This window comes from Schistocerca americana, chromosome 3 (assembly GCF_021461395.2).
Source record: "Schistocerca americana isolate TAMUIC-IGC-003095 chromosome 3, iqSchAmer2.1, whole genome shotgun sequence".
NCBI lineage: Eukaryota > Metazoa > Arthropoda > Insecta > Orthoptera > Acrididae > Schistocerca > Schistocerca americana.
Genome location: NC_060121.1, coordinates 543,618,475 through 543,638,663, shown reverse-complemented (window position 1 = coordinate 543,638,663; position 20,189 = coordinate 543,618,475). Strand labels below are relative to the sequence as shown.

Sequence of the window (20,189 nt, the reverse complement as noted above, 5' to 3'; positions counted from 1 at the left end):
TCATTTCTGTATACATAAATGATGTGGCGCACAGGGTGGGTAGCAATCTACGGTTATTTGCTGATGATACTGTGGTGTACGAGAAGGTGTCGAAGTTGAGTGGCTGTAGGACGATACAAGATGACTTAGACCAAATTACCAGGTGGTTAGATGAATGGCATCTAACTCTAAAATGTACAAAAATGTAGGTTAATGCGGATGAGTAGGAAAAACAAACCCGTAATGTTCGGATACAGCTTTAGTAGAGTCCTGCTTGACACAGTCGCGTTGTTTAAATATCTTGGCGTAACGTCGCAAACCGATATGAGGTGAAACAAGCATGTGAAAACTATGGTAGGGAAGGCGAATGATCGACTTTGTTTTATTGGAAGAATTTTAGGAAAGTGTGGTTCACCTGTAAAGGAGACCGCATGTAGGACGCTGTTGCGACGTATTCTTGAAAAATGCTCGAGGGTTTGGGATCTGCACTCCGTCGGATTAAAGGAAGACATCGGATCAGTTCAGATTTGTTACCGGTTGCTTCGAATAATACGCTAGTACTACGGTGGTGCTTCGGGAACACAAATCGGAATCCCCAAAGGTGGGACGACGTTCTTTTCGAGGAACACTACTGAAGAGATTCAGAAAACCGGCATTTGAAGCTGACTGCAGAACGGTTCTATTTCTGCGAACACAGATTTCGCGTAAGGACCACGAATATAAGATACGAGAATGAGGGCTCATGAGCACTCACATAGACAGTCGTTTCTCCATCACTCCATTCGCGAGAGGAACAGGAAAGGAAATTGCTAGTAGTGATACAGGGTACTCTCCGACACGCACCGTGCGGTGGCTTGCGGAGTATGTATACAGATGTAGATGTAGAATTCCGTATTACATAGACATGTCCGGATACTTACGGTAACATAGTGTACAAGAAGATGGGAACCGACGGTCTCAGAAAAGTTAGTTTGTCCATGGTAAAGTTTGCTATGAAGCCTATGCGACACGTGGAGTAGTTACGGAACCACACTCGCTCGAGGATCTCTGTCGATTTTTGTGAACACAGAACGAATGTTGGTCGTTTGCTGCAAAGTGATTCTTTCTGTTGTATAGTAAGTTTAGTTGTTTCTTGGCGATGGCTACATCGGTAAACTGAACTGGAAGGACCTGACAGGGCAGTGGCGTAGAAGGGAGCCGAGTAACTAATGAGAGTCCGCTTTTATGGTTTTTATGAGACAACTTGGGAACAGAGAAAAAAAAAGTTAAAAGTTTGTTAGGGTATGGGAGCTCGTGGAGTGGGCTAGCAGTCGAGATTAGGACGGTGCGCTCTCCCAGAGTGTGGATAGCGCGTGCGGAGTACGACCAGAGATACACAGAGGCGGCGAGTAATCACCACGAAGGAAGAGGGTGACAGTGGGACCTGGAGCGGAGAGACGCAGTCTTCGCTGCGTAAGATAAAGCGCAGAGGAGAATCTGCCGTAGCTGCGTACGGCTAGGAGGAAGGATTATTATTCCGTAAAAGACTGGAGCATCCGTAGTTTTTTTCTTAAAGTGTCTTGTTTTAAGGAGGGACTCGCAGTTTGTAATGGTGGTACCGAAAAGTTGTACTATACCCTAAGCTGTCGACAGGCGTTGATATACATTAATCCACGGGGACAGTTGAAAATGTGTGCCGAGACCGGGACTCGAACCCGCGATCTCCTGCTTACATGGCCGATCCATCGACGGCACAGAGGGTAGTGCGACTGCAGGGATTTATCCGTTGCACGCTCCCCGTGAGACCCACATTCCCAACTTAATGTCCACACACTACATTCTAGTACCCCTGCCCACTACACTCATTACTCGCCACAGACTGTCTTACCGAGTCCCGTAAGAGTCCGGGCAATGCGTGTGCATCCGCACAGGAGGAGGTCAAGGCCGGTTAGCCTTAACTATATGGAGATGGTATCTGTTCTTTTGGACCGAAAGAATAGATACCATCTCCATTAAAAAAAAAGTTGTAATGGCGTGTCTTTCTGAGCAGTTTGTACTTTCCTCTTTAAATGCTGTTAAGTATTTTGCGTTGTGCCTTTATTGCAGTATGCACCGTAATCTACGTGTGCGGTAGGAATAAGGAACGGTAGAAGTCGGACTATCCATTCTGTATACGAGTAATTTTATTCATTGTTGTCAGTCTTCTGGCGTTGCTATCCTTGTAGTACGCTGATTCTCTGAACGGATACCGGGTCTTCGAGAAATGAGCGCTCAAAGGGGCTAGATGATCCGCATTTAGGAAAGTACCTTCGTCTAACGGGGTAAACATTTTGTCGTGAGGCTGGAGACCCAATTAATTTCAGTTAGCGGCATTGGACATTTGGAAAGGTAGGGGTGGGTGGGGTGGAGGGCAATTTTAGAGGCAGCTCAGCGTGAACATCTGTATTTAGGGGCCAAACAAACGGGTGGTACATTAGTCGTTATTACGCAAAAATACACACATACGCAGCACATAACTTATCCTGTTTATTTTCTTTAAATCGTAACAAACATTAGCTTTGTAGTATTTAATGAGCCAACGTCGACAGTTTGAATGATGTGTTGCGTGTGCTTGAATTTCTGTGTAATAAAGAGACAAATTACTTTAATTCCGCAAAAAGACGATTGCAGGGGAAGAGAACGTCACATTCATTGCTAATGTAAACTCACACGACAATTGACAATGGCAATAAATTGCTGAAACACTTTGTGCTATGAGTGAAAAAACATAACTGTCGCAATACTTTATTATTAAATCTGTATTGACATTGCAGACTTTCTGAAAAACATTGTTTATGGCGGATGAAATTAGGCTGCAAGTGCTTACCGTGGAATGAACTAAGCGCCAATCTTCCATACACAGAGTGTCTAAATGTTTGCATTCAACTAGGAACATCAACATACGAGGGCACCGGCAACTGTATTGTCAATCGTCGATGAGGGTAACACACAACGTAACTTGCTGGCTTCACTCGTTGGTGTCATAGAAGTCGGTAGGCACCGTCACTCTAGAGCTCATACATTTAATACAGAACTAATTCTCAAAACCCTCTAAGCAAGTAGACAAGTCAGTGAAAAATTTACTGTACGTGAATAAGTACACTCAATGACATAAAAAAAAGACCGACCCACTACGAAGGAATTATTCAAATGTCACGGAAATCGAGGTGATGTACATGTAAAGACAAACAAATTACTACAATTTGAGAAAAATTGGATGACTTATTCAAGAGAAACAGCTTCACAAATTGAGCAAGTCAGTAATGCATTGGTCCACCTCTGTCCCTTATGCAAGCAGTCACTCGGCGTAACATTGATTGATAGTGTTGCTGGATGTCCTCCTGAGGGATATCGTGCCAAATTCTATCCAGTTGATGCATTAGATCGTCAAAATCTCGAGCTGTTTGGAGGGCCCCGTCCATATTGATTGCTCCAAACGTTCTGAATTGGGGACGGATCCGATGGCCTCGCTGACCAAGATAGGGTTTGGCAGTCACGAAGACAAGCATTAGAAATTCTACCATATGCGGGCGGGCATTGTTTTTTGAAATGTTAGCCCGGGATTGCTTAGTAAAGAAATGACACCCCAGATCATCACTCGCGATTTCCAGGACGTATGGCGGGCGACAGTCAGGTTAGTACCCAACCGCTAGTCATCAGGGATCACTTATAAGCGGATCTCACCACTAGAGACAATTCTACTGCAGTCAATGGGATTCCAGTCCGAAGACGCGTCTGGAGACGTCATGATTTGTTATTTTTGGCAAATACCCACGAAGCAGCGATTTAGGTTGCTATTCTCATTACGAATGGTAGATATGGTAGAAACACCACCTCACTCCAAAAAATTTTGAGACTAGTTTAATACAAAAACTATGGAAACATTAAGATGAAGGTTTTAATGTTTCAGGTGTATTACGTAGTCTCTCTCTCTCTCTCTCTCTCTCACACACACACACACACACACACACACACACACATACACACACACACACACACACACACACACACAACACACACATACACACACACACTATTTGAGTACAGTGCACAGAAAATTCATACAACTTTGTCAAACTGTCAGAAAAGTCCTTGTTTGGTACGTTGTTCAACTCACGCGTCACACTGTTTTGACGCGGTTACGTCGTCAAACCGTTGACGCTGCATGTGAATTTCTGCACTTCGTCGTTTTGTGGTAGGTGCGTATGGATAACGTCATGTTTCGTCACCCATGATGTTTTTTCCAAGAGAAAAACTTTTCGCGATTTCCATTCCAGTCAAGTCGCTGCAGGCGTCCACGCGTTTTGTTTTTCTTCGGGAGTCCTCACACCCTTTTCTCTTCTCCAAACCATTCAGGAGAATATCTTGAACACTTCCTTTAGCGATATTGCTGCAGCGTTATTTGTGACGCACCTGCATTGGCGGACTACTTCAGCACATCCAATTCTTGACATAGCCTGCCCACAACTGACTGGTCGAATACACATCTGTTACAGCAATTAGTTCAAGCTGCCACTGTAATTACTGCACTAACGTCGCTTATATACCACGACTGTTATCTGTCTCGGAACTTCTTAAACTGACGATACTGTTAACAGTTCTCATCGTGGTGAAGGCAACAATTCTCACAATTAAAATCTCATTGTTCGAATTTATATTAAAAGACAGTTTTTGAGAGCACGACCAAATAGGGTAACATAGTTATCTGTGTAAGGTTAATAGGTATGACGTAAAGAACCAAGTAAAAACTGTCTCTATTGAAATGAGGCTCACTGTCTGCCATTAGTGGTCAGAAACACTTGTTACGAAGGACTAATGGGTCGTTTAATAGGTTACCATCGCTTAACCGAGTCACTTCAGTGTTGCGTTGTCAGAACAAGAAAAACGCGCAGCCTAACAGGAGTCTAAACGCTTTGCGCCGATGCTTTGTTCCGGACTGCATGCTAATTGTTCGTATGCCTGTAATTATCTCTCCGCGAGGCAGAGTGGCTGGAGGATTGGACGCCTGCAAAGCTTTTGTCGGTCGCAGCGAGTGACCTTGTGCCTTGTATTTCATGCTGTGCATCTGCGTCCTTCTGCCGAGCACTTCACAAAGCGTGGTTTCACCAACATTCGTCTGTGATATTTCTGCTATCGTGCAGTTTCTGTTTGCGTCAAAAAAGATTACATTCTTCATGTCTTTGTCTATACTAGCTTCACTATGGCTCATCCATACGACAGGGTCAGTAAACTTCAGCTTCCCACGGATCTTAGAGGTCATGTATGCAATTCATTCTCTTACCATCAGCATTTGGACTAATCTGTAGCCTTGCTCACTCTACTTTGACGAACCTAATACCCCTAACGTCTTTAGCAGCCTTCTTTCAATATTCTTTCCTTTTCGTCCACAGTTTTTCTCCTTGGTTTCCACTTACAGCATCAGGTTAACTCAATAAGTGTCCCACTTACCTGTTCCCTGTCATAATAAGAGTTTTCAAAATATTTCTTTCCTCACTTGTTCCTTCTACTACACCACAATTTCACCTCTTTTCGCTTTTACGTAACTTCATTTTCTACCGTTTAGTTTCTAATTTTCACATAACGTTCGATCACTTTCATTAGCCCTTACCTTTCTTCTAATTTACAGTAAGGTTTCTGTTCCGTATTTTTTCACTTATTTTTCATGCTATCTACTAAAATTCTCCTTGGCTGGTATCAAAAGTTTGTGAACAAATATTCGAAAATGTCAGTATAAAACGAAGCCTGCACCACCGCGTACACAATCAAATGTCAGCGTCGTATGGTGGTAAACAATCCGCTCATACTTCCTATGATGTATCAAGAATTGAGGTCAGAAAGTAAGTGAAAACTCAAAACATATACTACTAAGCAGAGGAAATGCTCATAAGGCTTGTGAGTTCATAAAAGGTGGGACATAATGTTCTACCTGTATATCTGATCTCAAATACTCTAATACACTTCTTATTATGGACTGCGGTAAGACAAGTGAAGAAATCAAGTCCTTCATCGATACATACAGACAGTTCTTTCTCGCTACATGAACATTACGGAACGTGAAACTCTTGTTAGGTATTTGTCACTCGACACTGAATAGCAACTTGCCGTTGTACGAAGAGGATGTAATGAACAAGCAGGAGTTAAAACGAAGATCGACATCCCTTATCAGTGGAAAGAAAAAAGGGAAAAAAGAAACTTTGTACGTATCTACATTTATGAATGTTTTCAGTAACAGTATTGCTGTCCGACGTGCATACTTAACTCTTAACGCTCTGGTCTTTTCAGTATCGCGTCGCTCTCAGTTACTAGAAAGAAATTACATCACTCAGGATCTCAAGCACTTCAGATGATTTTTTGTTTCGTAAGTGGACTGCTGAGCACTTTTGGGAGAGACTGCATGTACAGCGTCACGTACTGAATGTCTCACAACTCGTATTACAGGTTTCTGAGAATTGTAGAAGGGACTTAGTAGATAATGTATTGATAAGTAACCCACGTCGGGAAATGTGCCATTTGGATCTTAAATAAGTTTGATGATCGGATCACTTTCAAATCTCCCGATTCACGGTACTCACACAGCGGAGGCAACAAGCTACGAACTGCGTGCTCTACAGGAGGTCAAGACATGAGCAATGTTTCGAGCACTCACCGTCAGGTTCTCTTCTAGACGTGACGAAGGACGTCCTCTTAACAGAAGAGAGTGCTGTGCGTCCGTGAGGCACCACAGTCAACCCTCCTAACTGAGAACGTCCAGGTTTATTACAGCCTTTATGAAGTCGAACGAAAATGGTATGTGATGTCATAGTTAGAACTGGGACTGAAGACGGCGTCCTCGTGGGAGGGGTGGAATTGGTGGAGGACCTAGCTTACCCTGCCACAAGGGGTATGCAATACGAAATCAGTTGAGCGAAATGAACGACTGTGGCAGTTGTGTTCGGAGATCGTGTGTGTGAAAACATCAGTGACAACGAAAGGTTGACTCCGGCGTGGAGGTGCGGCCAAACCAACAGCCATAAGCTGCCCTCCATTAGCACGAAATCCCTGTTCGAATCATAGGCTGGCATAAATTTTCGATTCTCGCTACATTTAAGGCTTATAATAGGTACCCTGATAATGTAATATTAAACTGAAATTTGGAAACTGTATTTACTTATGACGTAAATTAAAACATTTATCTGCGCCACTCACTTTTATTTTCTTCCACAATATGTTCCAAGGTTTTGCATTCTCATCTTCAACTACGTTAAATGAGGATTTCTGTTCCTGGATGCAGACAGTTGTCTGTCTTAAACATCATTTTGCTACAAATAAGTTATTATGTTTCATTTGTAATCATAATGTCTCACTGCAGCAGGTGCAGCTCATTGTTGGTGTGTGAGGTGAGGTCTCCCATAAATGTATATTAAAATATATTTCTCAGTAATGAATTACAGAACTTAAATTATGAGGGTGCATTTGCAATATTTTGCACACTGATTTAAATAATGGCAGTCATCGTTTTTGTAAATTTTCGTATCGAGTGATGTTTTTCAAACAGGAAGAAGCTAAGTATAAGGCTGCACTTTGAAATGTCGAATAGCTCTTTGTTGCAGAGGTCTGGGGCATGGCTTCCGGAAAGCTCATTTCATTCAGCGTAAGAGTGCACTACCAACTTCCACGTGGCTGTTACCTTTCACCGATTACAAAGAAAGTGAACCAACAGAGTGGTTGAACCTTCCTGCCTTACCCCTAAGTTCGTATACCTGCATTATGCTTTGATGCGTCACTGAATGACTTTCAGTGTTAATATTTTGGTACTGCTGAAGATGGTTTTTTGCTCCAGCCGCTGACAACCGTATTTGCTGCAGGAAAGGCAAGCTACGTTTGTAAATATCTCACTACAGTGCATTAGAAACCAGTAACATAAGTGACACCACCTAGCGAGGGTTTCACGAATGATTAGATGGAATAAGATGACATGTACTGTTTAGTTGCTAAGAATTTTCTTGCATGCTGACGACATTTGCGTGCTAAAGTGTGATAGTAAGCAGCTTCTTTTGTGAGGGTATTGTGACGAGGTTCTAGTATGTTTTATTTACTTGGGAATAACTGTAACACACTGCGAGTCTGAAAACAGCACAATATGAAGCTAGTGTGCAATTTATTAGGCAGAAATTCGGAACACAAACTTAATGAGAAAGTGAAGGAACTTGGCCCGCCCAGATTGTACCTAAACATTAGTCAAACACGTAAGCAGTCCAAATCCAGACGAAGAGTAAATACATACTTTCAGCGGAGTGATGTACCCATTGCTTAAGAAGTATAGCCATCCACGCCATATCTCTCGACACTTTAGCACAACGAACCGTACTGGAAATGACGCGTTTTGGAGAGAACTTTAATTTGGTGCATCATTTAAACTAAGATTTTCGTAATACGAAAATATGAACTGAAAAGAAGCAAACACGACCTGTTTACTTCTAAAATACTTAAATCTACATGAGGGATACTCGCTTTGCCTGTGTCAGCTGGACACAGTCAAGAAATCATGTCGTGCGTGCTCACAGACAACGCGAACTGAATAAACGCGCACGCACACATACAAACACACACACACACACACACACACACACACACACACACACACACACACACACACGCACGAACGCACACACACACAAACAGTAAACATACTGTTATAAAATGGTTTCTGCTCGGAAGGTATGTATTGTAGAATTTTCGTTACATCGTCTACTTTCTTTTTTATATTGAAGTAAGTCTGCTATAAGTTTGCTTATATGGTCATGATCCTTTCTTTTACTCAATACGCATCTAACGAGCAGCTCTGTTGCTGGGACATGACCCCCTGTTGTAAAAAACGTTGCGTACAGATATAAAGATCAGTTATGTCCGGTGGAAGTAATTTTTAAAAAAGTGGACATGACGCCTTTTCAAAGTCATTGGTTCAAGTGTAACGTGATCCACTGATGCATTTCAAGATGAGGGGGTAAAGTCTCGAAACTCAGCAACACAAATAATGTTGCTTTCAGAGTTATTTACGAGACTAAGAAGCTTTCATCAGTCCGCAGTCCTTCGTCTAGTTTGAGTCTCTGAACTGTTGACAAAAATCTGATGTAAAGACACACCACAACAGCTTATTCGTCCAAAATGCGGCAGCCAGGCGATGGCGACGGCTTGCGGAGCCGTGTGACCTGTAGTTGAGAGCCCGGGCGTACGGTGGAGAGCGTCATCATTGCTAAGTGCTGCTGCTCGCCGGCTGCAGTGTGGACAGAATGGAGCACAACGAAAGTGCGGCCACGCAGGCCGGGGGCGCGGACTTGGCAGCGCGGCCGGTGGCGGGCCGTGCCTCGGCGCGCCTCTCCGCGCTGTGCTGTGCTGTGCTCTCTCCGACGAGAGCCTTTGTTGTCCCGCGTCCAGGGCGGAGTTTCACCGGGAGATGAGCCAGCGGGGCGCAGCCGGCGCCGTGGGTCGCCCAGAATGCCGATGAGCCACGCAGTGGTCGTGCGTCGCGAAAGCCATCCGCACTGCACTGCCAGCTGCCACCGGCGCCCCTTCTGATTAGGCAGCCCTCTGTGCCTGTCTAGCACAGGTGGCACGAAATACGGCTGCGCAAGAAACGACTACATTTTGTATCCTACGTGTACGGCGTTGTCGAGACGCATATTCGTAGCAAAGTATTCGTTACGCGTTACCTTCGTGGCGGAAGCGTAGCGAAGCGAAAATTAATCAAGTATCTATATCTGATCAAAAGTGTTTGGACACCTATTTGCTGACATCAGTATCGGATGTGTCCACCATTCGCTTTTATGACTGCTTGAACTGTCCTGGGGACGGTTTCAGTGAAGTGTGTCAATGCCTGTGGAGGAATGCCAGCCCATTCTTCCCGAAAAACCGAAACCACATAAGGCTGTGATGTTGGACTAAATGGTTCAAATGGCTCTAACCACTATGGGACTTAACATCTGAGGTCATCAGCCCCATAAACTTAGAGCTACTTAAACCTAACTAACCTAAGGACATCACACACATCCATGCCCGAGGCAGGATTCGAACCTGCGACCGTAGCGGTCGCGCGGTTCCAGACTGTAGCGCCTAGAACCGCTCGGCCACATCAGCCAGCGCACATTCACACATTGACCGTACTTGCTGTCAATGACACATCCTACATCGTTCGTAAATCGGGAATCAACAGACAGTTAGGTATGTGTTGTTATGGTCTTCAGTCCTGAGACTGGTTTGATGCAGCTCTCCATGGTACTCTATCCTGTGCAAGCTTCTTCATCTCTCAGTACCTACTGCAGCCTACATCCTTCTGAATCTGCTTAGTGTATTCATCTCTTGGTCTTCCTCTACGATTTTTACCCTCCACGCTGCCCTCCAATACTAAATTGGTGATCCCGTGATGCCTCAGAACATGTCCTACCAACCGGTCCCCTCTTCTCGTCAAGTTGTGCCACAAATTTCTCTTCTCCATAATTCTATTCGATACCTCCTCATTAGTTATGTGATCTACCCACCTAATCTTCAGCCGGCCGCGGTGGTCTAGCGGTTCTAGGCGCGCAGTCCGGAACCGCGTGACTGCTACGGTCGCAGGTTCGAATCCTGCCTCGGGCATGGATGTGTGTGATGTCCTTAGGTTAGTTAGGTTTAATTAGTTCTAAGTTCTAGGGGACTGATGGCCACAGATGTTAAGTCCCATAGTGCTCAGAGCCATTTGAACCAACCTAATCTTCAGCATTCTTCTGTAGCACCACATTTCGAAAGCTTCTATTCTGTTCTTGTCTAAACTATTTATCGTCCACGTTTCACTTCCATACATGGCTACACACCATATAAATACTTTCAGTAACGACTTCCTGACACTTAAATCTAAACTCGATATTAAAAAATTTCTCTTGTTCAGAAACGCTTTCCTTGCCATTGCCAGTCTACATTTTATATCCTCTCTACTTCGACCATCATCAGTTATTTTGCTCCCGAAATAGCAAAACTCATTTACTACTTTGAGCGTCTCATTTCCCTCAGCATCACACGACTTAATTCTACTACATTCCATTATTCTCGTTTTGCTTTTGTTGATGTTCATCTTATACCCTCCTTTCAAGACACTGTCCATTCCGTTCAACTGCTCTTCCAAGTCCTTTGCTGTCTCTGACAGAATTACAATGTCATCGGCGAACCTCGAAGTTTTTATTTATTCTCTATGTATTTTAATGCCTGCTCCGAATTTTTCTTTTGTTTCCTTTACTGCTTGCTCAATATACAGATTGAATAACATCGGGGATAGGCTACAACCCGGTCTCACTCCCTTCCCAACCACTGCTTCCCTTTCATGCCACTCGACTCTTATAACTGCCATCTGGTAAATAGCTTTCCGCTCCTTGTATTTTAGCCCTGCCACCTTCAGAATTTGAAAGAGAGTATTCCAGTCAACAATGTCAAAAGTTTTCTCTAAGTCTACAAATGCTAGAAACAGGTTTACTGTCCAGAAACTATGGCCTCGTGGATACTGCTTTATGTCAGGTTGCATTCTACTTCTGATCGCCCCTTATACACCAATCATCGTCTCCGAACTGTTTCTCTACTGTACGGAGTACACAACGTTATGAAATGTGTTCGCACTGATCCGCCTTTTAAAGTTTTACTAAGCGCAGTGAGGGGACCACACCTTACCACGAAAAACACCACCATACCACAAAACCACCTGCTCTGAACATTACTGTGGCACTATACAGAATGGCAGGTAACTTTAGAAAGGTTTGATTTGTTACTCAGTTGGCATCCGGTGACTAGTCCACAACAGACGTCACTGAACTCTCCTGACTGACCACTTCAGCAGTTACTGTTTCTGTACTGACAACAGAATACTCCTCCTCTCCTTTTATACGGGGGCGTCCACCTGTCGTGACATCTAGTGGTGAATTGCGAGCTACGGATGTACAGATACTTTTTATCAGATAGTATATCTATTCGATGTTGTCGAGAGACGTACCCTGTGCAAAGTGTTCGATACTAATTTCTTTCGTCACTGAAAGGCAGTGAATCTGAAGTATACAAATCATTTGTTCAGCAAATGCGTGCAGTAAAAATAGTATGTAAAGTTAATAACTGTAAAGCCGCAGCCAGCCAGAGTGGCCGTGCGGTTCTAGGCGCTACAGTCTGGAACCGAGCGACCGTTACGGTCGCAGGTTCGAATCCTGCCTCGGGCATGGATGTGTGTGATGTCCTTAGGTTAGTTAGGTTTAATTAGTTCTAAGTTCCAGGCGACTGATGACCTCAGAAGTTAAGTCGCATAGTGCTCAGAGCCATTTGAACCATTTGTAAAGCCACCTGCGTAACCATGGTCACAAACATAAAGCATGTGGGTGGCGCTCGAGGCAGAGGTACGCCGGTTCGATTCCTGGTGGTGTGGAATTTGCACTGCCATCATTTGGCTTGCAAGGATAGAAGGGTTGGTGGTGAAAAATTCTTAGTCACCTGTATTTGCGGCAATGTCCTGGATTAAATCCCAAACCTCCCCGCAGTGTCACATGAAGGGAGGGTATGTGACACTGTCGGTCTTGATGCGTCCGTCGGACGGGGGCGCTAAACTAGGCGGCCTTCTCTGGCGCTATTTAAGAGGCGTGGGCTTTGTGCCCACACCGGTTTTTACACTCTCCCTTTCTTTCATCCATGACAACACAAATTCAAAACTACACTGTACACGGCGCAGATACATACTTGCCACTCCATAAGAGGTCGAGGGAAGGTAACGCCAAACCACCTACACAAAGACCTTGAGAACAGCGACCACATATGGTTCCTCCATCTACTGCCCTACTCTCAATTCCTGAGTGTGGAACCACTTTGGCTTTGAGATAACAGTAAATCTTGCTCAAGTCTTTTAAGGATGTTTGTAATTCTTACAATCATTTCTCAATACATTTTTTCCACAATGGTTTTTGTTGCTGATAATGGAAATCAGTTTTAAGTAAACTGTGATACAGAGCCACAACACGAGACGCAAAAATAATGTACAAATAGGCGATGTCTCCTTGTTCAGGGTTCAGAACACAGTTATATACTCTTGTAGTAAGACATCCAAAAAGTTCCCACTGACATAAAAAAGTAAATTAAAACAGTTACCTGTGTCACAAACTTTTTATTTTCTCCCAAGGAGCGTTTAGATGGCTTACATCCTAATCTTCAGATGGGTCAGTAAATTTCATTACATTTTTATTTGTTGGATGCAGCCATCAAACGAAAATGTAATTTGAGAAGCTGATCCAGATGAAGGAGGTAAGCCCTAAGGCAGCGTTGTTGGAGGAAATAAAATCTTTTATACCTTGAAAATTCGCAAATCATAGTCCGGCACGAATCACATAAAGTTCCCATCTATCATAAATCAACACACTGCGAATCTCTACGAATTCATATGAAAATCAGGAACATACCTCACTATCCGCTCTTTCTACAAGTTATATGAATATCTAGATTCAGGGACTGAAAAGCTCTGTTACTTACAAAACAAGTAGCAGGGTTACAATGCTATATGTCAAGAAATAATGTAATATAAATAGGACTCTGGAGTACGAGGGAATGGTACAGGGAAACCCCTAAATATACAAGAATTGGAACAAAAAAAGGTCAAATAAAAATAAATTGTCTGGGATTCACGGATGACTTATTCGCTAAAACCATTAAAGAAGCCAGAAATAAAATAAAAAGTGTTTAAAATATAGCACGAAAAGTAGGATTCTAGATATAATTCGAAAATACTGAGATAATGGTAGCAGATCCATTAATAATCAACCGCGTAACACCAGATAACAGTAGAAATAGTGAAACACGTTAAATTCCCATGAGGAATTATGAAGTACAACTTGGAAGAGAAACCTGCGTAACAAGATAGAACTAATAAAACAATAAAAGCTCAAAAATTAAAACATTGTAAGATGGTGGTTCAACCAGAGGTGATATGCAGAAGTGAAACTCCTTTCAGATTCACTCAGAAAAACAGAATAGAGGAAACTCTAAAATTAGAGAGAATAATAGCTAGAGCATGCATAAATAAGAAATATCAAAAAGCTCGACAGTTGTGGATAGTTCGTAGTTTATTGCGACTGTAGTTATAAGATTAAGTTTCTAAGATGTCTTTGTCCCGCTTTGTCTCATGTTAATGGATACCTTGACTCATTTCACGTTCATGATGGTTCTCCTCCTTGATGGGATCTATGGTGGAGCTGCCGTTTGTACTCATGTGATTCATGTCAAAAGGTTTTCGACGTAAAAATGGACGCACAGACAGAATTTACGGACTTTGAATGCGGAAAGGTAGTTGGAGCTACACGCATGGGACATTCCATTTCGGAAATCGTTGGGGTATTCGATATTCCAAGATACACAGTGTCAAGAGTGTGCCGAGAATATCACGTTTCAGACATTACTCTCAACAGGGACAACGCAGTGGTCGACAGCCTTCACTTAGCGACTGAGAGCAGCGGTGTTTGCTTAGAGTTGTTAGTGCTAACAGACAAGCAACACTGCATAAAATGACCGCAGAAATCAATGTCGGACGTACGACGAACGCATCCGTTAGGATAGGGATGCGAAATTTGGCGTTAATGGGCTATGGCAGCAGATGACCGACGGGAGTGCTTTTACTAACAGCACCACATCGAATGCAGTGCCTCTCCTGGGCTCGTGACCACATCAGTTGGACTATAGACCACTGATAAACGGTGGTCTGGTCTGATGAGTCCAAATTTCAATTGGTAAGAGCTGATGGTAGGGTTTGAATGTGGGGCAGACTCCACGAAGTCATGGACTGAAGTTGGCAACGAGACACTGTGCAAGCTGCTGGTGACTCCATGATGGTGTGAACGGTGTTCGCATGGTATGGACTGCGCCCTCTAGTCCAACTGAACCGATCATTGACTGGAAATGGTACGGTTTCTTGGAGACCATTTATTTTCTACATACTGATGAACAGTCACTATGGCTGTTGTAGCATTAATGGTAACAGCTGGAGTTGTAGGAGTTGAGTCGTTGTCTTCGCTACATATAATGAATTAAAGTCCGCCACTGTGTTTTTCTATTTGCACGTGAAGGCTCATCTCAGGAACTAATGTAGGAATTTTAATACGGTTTTTACTAACACGTAAACTGATTCACAAGGAAGGTCTGTATGAATTGTTTATTACCTAGAGCAGACGTAAATACTTAATTCCAAACAGAATCGCCACGCCTGCCCTCGGGTAGGCCAGTATATGAAAGGGCAAGGCACGACCACGTAACTGTCTCCGAGCGGCGGAAATTGCGTTCTAACAGGTTGACGTGTAGTTCTGCTACAATCCCCGTTTTAACACCGTGGGCTATGGAAAAAATGGAAAATTTTCTGTACGGTGGAAACCGTAGCGAGTTAAACGATGGAATGGAGAGCTATGAATATTGCCGACTCCTCCCGAGCGGGACTTGAACTGCATACGGGAAATAAAACATGGTGAATGAGAAAATGTATCCAATACTTCACATCACCAACGACTTACTCCTGTGAGAGTAAGAAATTGGAGGAATATGAAAACTAGTGATCCGACAAAGACGTACGGGAAAGGAAACAGGCGAGTAACGAAAGGTTTCCACTACTCCCAGTACGTTGAGGGTAACGAACTGGAGGAATGCGAAAACTACTGACTTGGCCAGAGCCGGGCACGAACTACGTGCGGGGAATAAAACATGCGAGTAACGAAACGTTTCAGGTAATAACGAAACAGCACTTCCAGCAGCGTGGAATACTTGTTACTCAGTACCGAAAATATACGATACGCAACAGCCCTAGCACGAAATTCTGTACAGACAGGTAGGTGCTCGAAATAAGTTCTTTAGGCTGTTCCCAGAGACATCTTTTGGTCAGCTGCGCGGACGCGACGTTTCCATAGGCACACTAATTCAGGAGAACGTCTTCTCTTTCTTTGTCATTTTTCTTTTCTGCAGAAAGATTTGATGGCGTCCTCCATCACTCTGCATATTCTACTGTTCTTCTCTTCTCTCCATATATATACCACCCATCGATTATTATTTTTCGTATTCTAGTCTCATTCTCCCTCTATAATTTGCCTTTCTACTAGTCCCTCCAGGGTCACGTTAACTATTCCTTAAAGCACATGCTACTAACCGATACATTTTTTCGGTAAGGTTGATCTGTACAAATCTTGTCTCTCCTGTTTCCAGAGTGCCACTCTATTTTGTACTATGTCTTCATTTTGAACACAATTGTCTGTGAGTAGACTACCTAGGTACACATCTTTGAGTCGCTATTAACTCTCACAACAGTTATATTGTGTGGGCCGCATATAATCAGGCGACATCTCTCACGGGCAATCATACTTGGCGGTAGCCACTCTTATCTAAGTATCTTCCCGCGCTCACTGTGCGCTCGGAACTGAAAAGGCAGACGTGATGCGATCAACGGGCATACTAGAGTCACTGCCCAACACAATTAGGCAGAGCTTTATCGGATTTTCACAATGGTTTCCGTTTCGCGACCGTTCGGACCTCACTTTCGGAATACGTCTCGTATTTAAGCTTCTTAAATGAAGATGCACATGTGTAGTCAGTATTGATTGGACATTGTAAACGTAAAGAAGTAAACATCACACAAGGATTAGGCCTCAGGCGCGTTTAGACTGGCCGAGTGCTTCGCACAAAGCAGTACGAGGAGCTATCCACGATCGTTGGACATGTGATCAGAGCATGTCGCCACTCCCTCCAGTTGTTACTTTCAGTAGGTGAATCCTGGTGATGCCGCTGCTTCTTTATTCAAGTAGCTCCTCATTTGTCCTCAAGAGGATGAATGGACCCCGTACCAGACCTTCCTACCTCAGAAAAAATCCGAAGAGTACTGGGAATCGAATCCAGTCCTTCCGCGCCTAAGGCAGCGATGCAAGCCACTTCAAAAAAAAAAAAATATCTTTCGCCTATGGAGGTGGGTGCTAGACAGCCGTTAATCCATTTATCATTCAAGATTTGACTAAATCATCCATTAATAGATAGACAAAAAGCAGAACACTTTTAGGAAGAGAATATTAAACCCAATTATCATTCAAGATCTGACTAAATCATCCATTAATAGATAGACAAAAAGCAGAAAACTTTTAGGAAGAGAATATTAAACGTGAGTCAGCTATAGCCGTGAAAGCGAAAAGATCCTGGCAGCCTAGCGCTGGTAACGGGGTCGGCTGTGTTGTGGCAGCAAGCCAGGGATGAAACTCGCGACTCCTCCCATGCCCCCCCCCCCCCCCCCTCCACAATCCCTTGAGGCTGCAAACAGTAATCAGTGCCAAGTGTCCCAGTGCCGTCTCTTGTTGCGTGGCGGCACGCATTTCACCTTTTCAGCCGCACTCCTTCGTTGTACCGTTTTCCAGTATTGGACAATCAGGACAAACATTTTGGAATGATTGCCGCCGATTTCACTCTCATTACTAAAACGAAAGAAACGTTTCCAGGTGTCCATGCATCTTCCCTACATGTGGCCCAGTATAGGATTTTCATGGTTGTTCGACATGTTTTCAGAAAACTACCGAAATAGTCCTTCAGTAAGACTTCAAACGAATCTGGTTCCAATGACTGTAAAATATTAACCAATGATGAACACGTAATGCATTGGATGTCCACGGCAAGCTGAAATTCATCCCTCCTCCCGGAGACTACCTGCGTGAAGTTACATAGCTGGCAAGGATATCAGCGATATTTTAGTGAAGATCAGCAACAGTTTATCGATGTTTTTAAATGATTTTCAGAATAACAGTTGATTGTAAATGGGGATAGGAGGGACAGATTCTGACATATAACATACACTGCACTTAGAAAACTTCCGAGGGTGCAGTAGCTGTCAATATACGATACATTGTTTAGGTTGGTTGGTTGATTTGGGGGAGAGGGACCAAGCAGTGAGGTCATCGGTCCCATCGGATTAGGGAAAGATGGGGAGGGGAGTTTGCCGTGCCCTTTCAATTGAACCGTCACCGATTTGCCTGAAGCGATTAAGAGAAATCACGGAAAACCTAAATCAGGATGGCCGGACGCGAATTTGAACTGTTGTGCTCCCGAAAGCGAGTCCACTGTGCTAATCACTGCGCTACCTCCTTTGGTGATTATTTAGGAACTGTAATATCTAAATGTTAACTGAATCACGTTAATGGGGAGCTAATGTGAAAATCCTCAGGAGTATAAACTCGAACTTGCTTCGAATTCCTCCATTTCTCATCAAGTTAACCAACTCCAAAAATTTATAACGCAGTTTCCTTTTACACTTCTGCAGTTGCAGGTGTACTGGTAGTCACACGTACACGTTAATACATAATCAGTACTTTTTTATTATGCTCATTTTGAGTATAGTCCATCGAGAGTGTATTTGTGAACAAAATTTAACAAAAATTACTTCGTGTCGTACAATATTTGTAACAAGTTCGTATAATAAGTAACATTTGTGCTGGGATTACATCTTCACAGTAACAAGAGGAAAAAAGTAAATGTTTTACTCAGAAACACAGGACTCATTTCATAAAACTAAAGCTTACCTATTTATAACTACACTGTGTTTCCTGCGAGAATAGTTATTGTCTGCTAAGGAGCCTTTTATTCGGCGCACATGAAATATAAGTTTCAGGACATTATTAAATATTTTTCTAACAGTGATACGTAGTCAAGAGCACACATAACGCAGCAGTTACTGTCCCGAGTTTGTTGTCAACGGATATTATCAAAAATGCTAACTCCCAAATGAGCAAATGTCTACTAATTGAGTTAATGAACTATGGGACTTGTACATCGAATTTTTGTTTTTTCGTTCGGCAATGTTTATAGAACTGTAAGAAAAGTTTATCTTTTAGAATACTGCAGTTTGAATTATACGATTCGTCACACGTAAATACTAACATGATGTTATTCCGTGTTTGACAGTCTCTTTTCGACTACAGCCCTCTGAATACATCTTTGCAAATAATAGGTAAAAACGCATTGGATCGTGAATTATCATTAACCATCTCTCATCAGTAGTATCACGCGTGTTGGCAAGCCTCTCAGCAAAGGGCAAAATAGATATTACATTTTATACTTTAGAACACGGAGTTCGCTTCATGAAACTAAAGATTATCTACTTGTAGCTACAATGTGTCTCCGTGAGAATGGTTATAGTCTGCTAAACAGAGCTACATATTCGTAAAAATTGCATGTCAGGGCAATGGTTATTATTTTGTAACAGCGTTACCGAGTCAAAAGCACACGTAAGACTGCAGCCACTGTCTCATAGCAGTAATGAAACCACCACCACTTCACAGTGTTTTTTTTTTTTTTTTTTTTTTTTTTACTGATAAAACTGATTTCAATTGCAAGTAATGCAGTGTCGTCGTGGATAACTATTGAGGTCGCAATAAATTTATATGTGACGATGAACTCGTAGGTGGGATGCCAAGAAAATTTTCCGTGAAGTACTTCAAGTTACGTCCGGGAACATTTTTTTCTGATTTTGGCTTTCACAACTCTTCAGAAAAAGCACGACCGCGCTTTTGTACCTACAAAAAACATCTGAAGCAGTCGTTCACCCATTTAATCGAACTTCCATTTCACAAGACAGACTTAATGAAATAATTCACCACTTCAAGAACACGTGCCTTCATGTCGTTTACGAAAAAACAGATGAAGAACGTTCCACTAACGCCTCGCAGTAGACGCAGGTCCGGCAGTAGACACAACACGGGAGGCACAGCGTTTCGGCGCCACTCACCTGCGCCGTCGTCATGTTCGTCGCTGAGTCGTCGCGTCGGCTGTTGTGGGGAGTCTAGGCGTCGGGGCGGGCTGGCTGGCGTCGTCGCGCGTGTCTCGGTACGCTGTGGATCTGCTCAGGCGGACAGCATGCCGGACGCGGACGCACTCGCTCGCACACACACACACCACGGGCAGCAGTGAGGCGCGCGCCCGCCCGGCCGGCTATATAGCCGGTGACCCACATCGCCCCTCCACGGGCCAGCGCCGTTTCCCTTTCCCATTGCCGCGGCCGCCGGTTTCCATCTCGTCGGCGGCATCCCCCGCCCTGCGGGGTGCGCGTCCTTACACCAGGTGCGTCGCATTCCGGACCGTACGCCACCGAGCCCTGCTGCAGCCTGAGGCGATTTCAATTCAGGACTACGACGTAACTCACCTGTATGCTTACACAGAGG

At 43.6% G+C, this 20,189-nt stretch overlaps 1 protein-coding gene across 1 annotated transcript in view; it reads right to left on the bottom strand.

The window, feature by feature from the left end:
* The window catches only part of LOC124606215, a 238,268-nt gene extending 218,423 nt beyond the window's left edge, over positions 1-19,845 (bottom strand). The window contains exon 1 of the mRNA XM_047138188.1: positions 19,757-19,845. Coding sequence (XP_046994144.1) covers positions 19,757-19,771 — 15 coding nt within the window. The 5' untranslated portion in view covers positions 19,772-19,845. The remainder of the gene's footprint in view (positions 1-19,756) is intronic.
* Between the last annotated feature and the right edge of the window lie 344 nt (positions 19,846-20,189).